Source organism: Acanthisitta chloris, unplaced genomic scaffold (genome assembly GCF_000695815.1).
Source record: "Acanthisitta chloris isolate BGI_N310 unplaced genomic scaffold, ASM69581v1 scaffold1310, whole genome shotgun sequence".
NCBI lineage: Eukaryota > Metazoa > Chordata > Aves > Passeriformes > Acanthisittidae > Acanthisitta > Acanthisitta chloris.
The window spans coordinates 30,266-39,082 of record NW_008652042.1 but is presented as its reverse complement, the minus strand read 5'-3'; the positions used below and the strand labels follow the sequence as shown (position 1 = coordinate 39,082).

General features: G+C 39.8%; 1 protein-coding gene across 1 annotated transcript in view; it reads right to left on the bottom strand.

Annotated features, from left to right (window-relative positions):
• LOC103802976 (reelin-like) overlaps nucleotides 1–8,493 on the bottom strand; it is a gene marked incomplete at both ends in the record, with an annotated part of 141,870 nt that extends 133,377 nt beyond the window's left edge. The window contains one exon of the mRNA XM_009075514.1: nucleotides 8,358–8,493. Coding sequence (XP_009073762.1) covers nucleotides 8,358–8,493 — 136 coding nt within the window. The remainder of the gene's footprint in view (nucleotides 1–8,357) is intronic.
• Nucleotides 8,494–8,817: the final 324 nt, after the last annotated feature.

The window sequence follows — 8,817 nt, the reverse complement described above, 5'->3', positions numbered from 1 at the left end:
AAGCAACTCTTTGAATGAAACAGAGATTTATGCTGCTGATGAACTAAAATATGTTCTGAAAAATCACCCTGAGGAAAAATTTCAGAGATTATTTTTTTCAGAGTTCAAGAGGGAATTTTAAACACAACTGCTGATAACAGATCCATGGATTGTGAATTGATGGTCTCAGGCACAAAAATAATGGGAACATTGTGCAGAAAGGGAATAAACTAAAATCTAATCTCTTCTTCTAGGATTGCCAAATGAACACTTTTAAGAAGGGAAGTAATTCTCACCATGATTGTTTTATTATTTAGATAATACCAGTAGAAAATTACTGAATTTTATTTTATTTCATGCAGGAGGTGCCAGACTCCTATATGGAACCACAACAAAATCTTTAATAGAGTAGCCAAGGGCTATATTGAGTTGCCTTCTGCTATCATACATTACAAGTATGTGATACATTAAATTTGGATCACAAAAAGAAAAGAAACCATCCTAATATTGTATAATCTTGCAGTTTCTATTCTGGCATTACACAATGCTGATGGAAGTAGCATTTTATGCTTTTTGTTCACCTTTGGAATTAAGTTCAACTTACACCAATAGAATTTTCATGTGCTTTTATTTTAAATAATGTTCACATACCCATTCTTTCTGGCTTTGTTGGGTTTGCTTTTCTGACACTTAGTACACAGCATGAGGAGCCTAAAATAGCAAATGGTCAGTTGTCTGCAAACTTGGAGAAAAGATTAAAAATTGAGCAGCCCCCTCATTGAAGTGGGCTTTCAGTAGGAGGATCAGTCATCTAAGAGAGTATTAGACAACAGATTTTACCTCCAAGGAAAAAAATTGCAAGATTTTATGCCACTTTTATTCCTACCCTTCAGCAGACTGCAACTGTTGAGCAGCCCACTCATTGGGAATTCTTGACACAGACAAAGCTACTGACTGTTGAGGGTGGTGGGGATGAAAAATTAATTTGCATGATTAGGTACAAGGTGCTTATGTTTAGGCAGAGGAGTGTGTCCAGGTGGGATTCAAATCTGGATTAAAACCATTTTAAAATACCTGCCTATATAAAGGTCTACATGGAGTCTAGGTAGCTTGTGACCCATTTTTTGGTCAGTGGAGATCTAGGGCAAAATTCAGCTGCCTAAATGTATTTAAATAATTTGAAATGTCCTAATGAAAGTAGTAGAGCTATAGAGACCTTCTAGACCTGCAGGTATGTCTCTCTAGATGTAGAACTGAATGTCAGGCTCTGGATGTCTATGGATCTAGATTGCACCCCATTAACTCTGAAGGGAGTTACAGACACACAGCTCACATCCATACCTACCTGGAGATACCTAGATATCCTATTTCCAGTTGAAAACTGAAAACCACTTTGAGGAGTGGAAACTTAGGTGCAACCAGCAACCATTCTCCCTCATGGTTTTCTTGTTTGCTCTGAACACTTTTGAATATTCATCATCCCAGTACTCTTTGTGCTACCATCTTCTGTTAAGAACATTTCTGAAAACACCCAGAATTCCTCATTGTTCATCTCTGTCTGCTTTACATAAAATAGAAAAAACTCAGGCAAAACTAACAGACAAGTTAAACCTATTCTGCAGAGTCAAATGAGTCTTTTCTGCTTAGGGTCATCCTTAGAGAAGTCACAATGAGTCCATGCACGGTGTTTGCATTTCACTGGAAAATTAACAAGTGCAGAAGATGAAGGAGGCAATCTGGGCACCACATCAAAATGGGCCATGAGAGCAGAGCCACGACCTGAATCCAATATTGGCTCATGATTTTCAGAATGTTACACATAATGCTGACTGACAGCACAACAATGCCTCTACCCAGGGAAGTGGAAAACCAAGCAAAGGAGTAATTTTTCTTCATAGTTCCACTAAACCAACACACTAACAAGGAACAATTACTGATGTGGGGTTTTTCCACAAGTTATAAGCAAAAATAAAACCAACTGCAACACTGAGCTAAGGTCTGAACTACACTGACTGTAAACAAGGACTGCACCTCATTTGGTGCTGCCTGTACAACCCCTGACTCTGAGACCACACCAATATCAAAAAGAGTGGTATGAAATACCCTGCTTCACCCTTACCTTGTAATGAAGAGTAGGAAGAGAAGGGCAGCACTTAACTGAAGTTGGGAGCTGCTGCTTCGCAGAACCCCAAAGTCAAGGCTGTCTGAACATTAAGGTTTCCATATTTGTTATGTTACTCTTCAACTGACTGCAAAGATTTCAAATCCTAGCAGCAACTCAGATGCCATGAACAACAATATATTTCAGTGTACAATTCTGTGTTGTCATAAGAATATAAGGGAGAAAAACTTATATGACCATATAATTAAGTGTCAATAGACTATATAATCGCAAAGGACCTAAGGGAACTTAGTTCTGTTATTTGCTATTTTCTATTTACTTTTATGTTAATATTTGTGTGTATTATCATTGTGTATAGAGCAAACATAATTGTATACTTAATCTTGAAGATTATCCTCTGTGTTTCTTTCAAACAATTGAAAAAACCCAGTAAACAGTGTCTTAAATGACAGTTTAGCTAAGTGGTTTACCAGGGAAATGTGGTTCCTTCAGACAGTATAGCCCTTTCCCACCCTGGCTGGAGGACTAATATAGCAAACCATGTAATCTTCCTGGATGTTTATTCAATGTTGCTGTAATTATTATCATAGGCTTTCTAGAAATGCTTTAAATAGGTAACCAAATGTCTCAATCACAGTCTTTATGTTCCATAGTGTTTGTACAGCATGATATTTCACATTCATACATTAACACCATTTGCCAGTTCCTGAAATGAGCTTAAACACATGGGCATGAAAAGACCAGTTCTGGAACAGGGTACTTCAAACTTCCCAGAAAGGAGTTGTATCTTTAGGTGATTATGGGAAAATGCATATTCTCAGTGAAAAACATCTCCTTTCTGGGAAATTTCTTCCAAGTTTCTTTCAGTACTTCAGCTGTCTGCCTCAGCATTCAGTTCCAAACATTTTCCAGGAGCTATGCTGAGAATCACTTGTCCCTGCCTCAGGAGAAGAGATGTGCCAGGGACCTGCCTCAGACACTACAGCTCTCTTACCTTTGTCTTCACAGGGGACATCACCACTGCTATTCCTGTTCCCTTTTAGCCATTTGCACTGTAAGCTGTGCTAATTAGGTGTCACATAATACATCACTGAGGCTTTTAGTACTTTCAAAGAATGACAGCACACAGAATGTTAATATCAGTTGTGATGGGTCACATCTCTTACATGGGTTATTAGACACTGCCTACAGACTCAGGCAGACACTAATCATAGAATCATTAAGGCTGGAGGAGACCTCTAAGATCATCCAGTCCAACCATTAACCAGCCACTCTGTTGGAACCCCTAAACCATATCCTCTAGTGTCAGATCCAGACACCTCTTAAACACTTCCAGGGATGGTGACTCCACCACCTCCCTGGGCAATATTCCAGTGCCTGAACACCCTGACAGGGAAAACATTTCTCCTAACATCTCATCTGACTCTCCCCTGTCTCAGCTCAAGGCCATTCCCTCTAGTCCTCTCCCTGCAGCCATGGCAGGACAGACATCCCCCACCTCTCTCCAACCCCTGTCAGGTAGTTGCAGAGAGCCATGAGGTCACTCCTGAGCCTCTTCTCAAAGCTAAACAAACCCAATTCCCTCAGGCTTTCTTCACAGCACATGTGTTCCAGACCTAAAGAAGTCCAGTCCACTATTAATAGAAGTTATAGTGAATAAATGTATAGACACAATCATAATTTAATTAGACACCTGTTGAGTGACTAACAAAAATGGCTTCATAAGAAAAATACTTATTTTTCTAGGTAATTTCTATAGCCACCAATTCTATGCAATACAATAGCTGAAACTTCTGCAATAAACCATGCTGGTGGTCAAAACACAATATGCTTTTGCTATTTAGGTCAGCTTTATCACTTTTGCAAACTAATAAGTTAAGCCATCTATAAAACAACAGGCTTAACAACCCTAGAGCTGCAGCCCAGCGTGCCACCCTGCTTACCAGCCACTATTATCCCTGCTGACAGGCTGGGCTTTAACTGGGTTAGTGTGAGCTTAGTGCAGAAATTACAAACCAGGAAACCTAGCTGGAGGATTATGAAGAGAATGTTTTACATATTTGCCCACAAACAGAGAAACTACTTGTAAGTGTAAAGGAGGACCTACTATTTTCTGGAGGTAAAGAGCATTTATAGATCCTGGCAGCTCAGCACCTGTTTGAGAGAGTGCTAAGTTATTGCTAAGAAAATTATTTTGCAATGAATGGTATCAACTCACATGATGAGTATCAACAGTGAAAACATACTAAAGGATTACTCCAAGATGTACCTCAGGGACACCAGCACCTTTTGGGGGTTTCTCTTAGAAGTGTATTTCATAAAAATGTACTTCTAAACATTTAGTGGCCATAATAAGGTACTTAGGGGAGGAAACCCCACAAAAGAGATCGAAAAAAAGCACCAATTTGCACACAATTAGTGTAAAAACATAGCTATTGCCTCATTTTGCACAAAACCAGATTAGCTCCAGCCACTTTCCCCCATGGATCACAGGGCTCTACATCATCCCTTGTCCTCATGAAGCTGGGGAAGAGGCAAAAGGTTGAGCCAGGGCAAGACACACAGCTCCATCAGGGAGCATTATATTCAGATCCAGCAGTGGCACAGCACTGTCTGCAGTGGAAATAACTGGATGGCATCGAACTGCAGAGATGAGGAATATTCCAGTGGGGCAGGAAAGAAGCTGAGTGTTGTGCTGGCAAGCTACTGTATGAGGTGCAAATCCAAATTTGCTGTGCCCCTGCATCTCACACCCCAAAAATAAGCCCATCTTCCTTGCAGGAGCCCTCTACAGAACTGTGTCCCACATCCCTTCCCACATTCCCATTTCCCCTCATCCCAGAGGATGAAAGCTTTGCTAGCCCTCCTCTCCTGCAATAGCAGCAGTACTTTTTGTGTTCTTCTCTGGCTGTTTTATTAAACCAAACATGGCCAGGAACCATCTCCTTAGCCATGACTGGGAAATTCAGGGTGGGCTGCCAACAGGAAATTGGAATGTCCAGACTTACTGGTATAAATGGTCTACCAGGCTACTGATCTTTATGACATTTTGCATCTGATACCTCAAACCACTCTGTCACATTTGTTTGGTCATCACTGGGCACAAGAGCTACAAGGAAGGACAGACTGACAGCATCATCACACCAATCTTGTTTCTTAGAGGTTCAGTCTTTCTCAGGACTGAGCTTTGGAAGAGAACACCAAAAAGCATGGATGAAGTCAAAGGGAATTTTGCCCTACAGGGTCATGACATCTCTGTGTCACACTCTTGGAATTCCACTGTTCTAGTAGAAGCCAGAACAGGTCAATAACATGTGCAGTTAATAAATCTAGCTGTGCACTGGCCTGTGAGAGATTTGCCTGGTGACCTTTGTCCAGCCCCTCACAAGAATTGTCCAGGGAAAGGTATCAGCTCTGCAAAAATCGCACGTCAAAGCTAGTGCTAATTAATAACCTTATTATCCATCCCCAGAGAGGTCAAAGACTAATGAGCTGATCTGAATCACAGATGTATTGGCAACAAAGAGCATAGGAAGCTTTTAGGCTGTTGTCAGAGTCTATGAATGCAGGGACCTTTTGTAAATATTTTTAATCTATACTAAATTAAACTTAGATAAAAATTCATTTAATATATTAAATGTAATGTGTATAAAATTTAAACTATATACTAAATTTAAAGTGTTAAAAAATCTTGCTTATTATTAGCTATAGAGGCACAAAGGAAGACAAACAAGGTGCAGGCAACTCTTTGGAAATCCTGAAGTCAGGGAACTGGGTAAGGCAGCCAGACTAAATAAACCACAAAAATAGCTTTGTTTACTGCAACTTATGATTTAGTAGGCAGGGAAAACACCAGCTGAGGCAAGAAAGTGTGGGCAGTTGAAGGAAAATTGAGAAGGAGGATTAGAGGTAAAACATATTTCTCCTCCTTACATTTCCTTCAACTGATGATCATGTTTACCCAGTAGTCCTGCAGCCAAGTGTGATCCTGGAGCAAACACCAACTTCAGAGAAGCTGAGCCTCTGGTCTGAATTTGTTTTACAGGACACCAAACTGATAGAATTGCACCATTTTGCTCATTCTCAAAACCAAAACAGAATCACTCATGGAGCATCCTTATACCCTTATATGGGGTGAGGCATTGTGAAAAGTCCCTGAGACTGAGAGTCATGTGGGGCAGGGACCATGGGAGCAGCTTCTCCAAGCAGGATCAGCCTCTCAGTCCTGCCAGCTGTAGGTGTACACTCATGGTGCAACAGAGCCAAGAATAAATCCAGATTTCTGCTATGTATGTCCTGCACACTGCAGCATGGCTAAGGACTTTACCAACACAGTGCAAGCATCATCCTTTCTGAAGGGTGATAATGCTGAAGAGGTGGATTATGACTTGGACAAACAGGGAATTACAGGTTGAATTTCCAAAACTGTTCAGTGCTAACCTAAATCTATTTCCACTGAAGCCAATGTTGAACCTTGCATGCATTTCAAGATTGCTAATGCACTTATTGCCTTAGAAAATATCTCTTTAATTTCACTTAAATGGGAATCAGCAGTCATAGGAGTATTTGTATTTCTGTAGAGTTATTTGTCAACTCTTGTTCAACAATGGCAAACATGAACACAAAAAACCAACAAAAAGCCATGGAAAAAAGAAATCAGAGACAGGAAAATGAATAATGGGTTATAAACTGACCTCAAAACTCACAATGGAGCATCACAACTCAAACAAATACATTCATAGCCACTGTGCAAGTTAGAGCCAACAATTCAATAATTATTTATCAGACACCAGGAAAACCAAAAAATTTGAGGAAGGGAATAAGCCAGAATATACAGACAAGATGTAATATCTCTAGGGAGCTCAAAGAACAAATTTTAGTTGCTTCAATTTGATCAACAAAGGAAACTATTATGAGAACAGAATTAAAAGAAGTATAAAATCCACAGATTTTCGACAGAAAAAAACCCACAGTTGACCAATTTCCTCAAGGTATATTCAACTAAGGCTACCTTTTCTGACACAGAATTTAAGTAAAACAGCAACAATCTTTCCCCAAATTTTTAATTAAATTTGACTTCTGTCAAATCTTAAAGACTATGACCAGCTTCTCTGGTACATTGTGGGGAATAATACTCAGAGGAACGTTTCTTTTGACAACAGAATAGTCACAGAAACACTGGAAAGGTCTCTGAGATGTTGCAACTGTTTACTTATTGTACACTTACTGTGTATTTTCTCTCTCAAATCTCATCTACCAAAATTTTGGGACAAACAATTAGCAATTACTTTAAGGTAAAGTATAGTAATATGTACACTAATATTCAAGTTAAGCTGTGTATTTTGTTGGAACTTCATATGGTACTAAGTCATAGAATGATTACTTAGGTCTCTAAAACAATTCACCAAGAAAACCTCTTGGTTATTCCTAGTTCAACAGAAGCTGAAAGTGTTCATAATTAGGAACCATAAATACTTGACTATAACTACTCTGAAATACTTGTATTTTATGTTGATGCTTATCATCTGAATAAGATCATTTGTGCGATGTTCTAACTCTTACTAAATGCAACAGTTAACAAATTAGGTCAGTGCAAATGAGCTATATGTGATGATTAATAACTTCATAAATTATATGTTATATGATTAATGCCTAAGAAGAAACAATTTCTGTTTAAATGCAAGACTTGTACATTATTTCTCTGATCATAGAATCATAGAATCAGCTGGGTTGGAAAAGGCCTCCAAGATCATCATGGCCAACTCTACTGTGGTTACTAGCCCATGGCACTAAGTGCCACATCCAGTCTCAGCTTGAAAACCTCCAGGGATGGTGAATCCACCACCTCCCTGGGCAGCACATTCCAATGTCTGAGCACTCTCTCTGTAAAAAATCTCTTCCTAATATCCAACCTAACCCTCCCCTGGCAGAGCTTGAGTCTGTGCCCTCTTGTCCTGCTGCTGGTTGCCTGGGAGAAGAGACCAACCCCCACCTGACTAATGTCACCTGATGACATTAGCTACATCACAAACCACTATCTCCTTCCTACATGCTTTGAAAACATAAAGTCCTAACATGCACAGAAACCCTTCAGCCAGGAAGAACTCAACATTCTTACTTCTTACTAAAGTCTATATTTTGCAGTGTATTCTGTCTAACTCCTTAACCCAGACATAAGGTCTTAGTGCAAGCAGGTTAGACCATTTCATTATCCCCAAAGTGACTGTCTTCTCCTTGGCTTTGTGTGTATACGTACATGAAGTTGACACAGCCTGTCCCTGCAGGTGGAGCAATCCAAACAAAGCTGAGGTTTGTAGTCGGGAGATGGCTCACATGGGATGCAACCACACTGCACATAAACTGGTTTCCAAACTGGTGGTCAGACATAATTCCTAGGAGAAAGACACCGAGGAGAAAAACAGTGACAAGTGTTAATAGCTCATCGCAAGGTGCTAACAGACCGAGAAATAATATCTGCCATGTGTTTCATCATGGCAACACAGAGTGAAAAAAAATCCAAGAGTATGCCATTGAGCAATTAGAATGAATGCCAAATAAAATATTGGAGCTGGCCTTTGCTTGAGGCAAGGCTGACTGTGCATTTACTGCAAGGCTCCATGTATTTACTGTTAGCATTCTTCATGAGACCAATACCAGAGGAATCATTTGCATTTTTGGAGAAGGAGCTGGATCACAGCTGCTGTAAATCAGTGTTA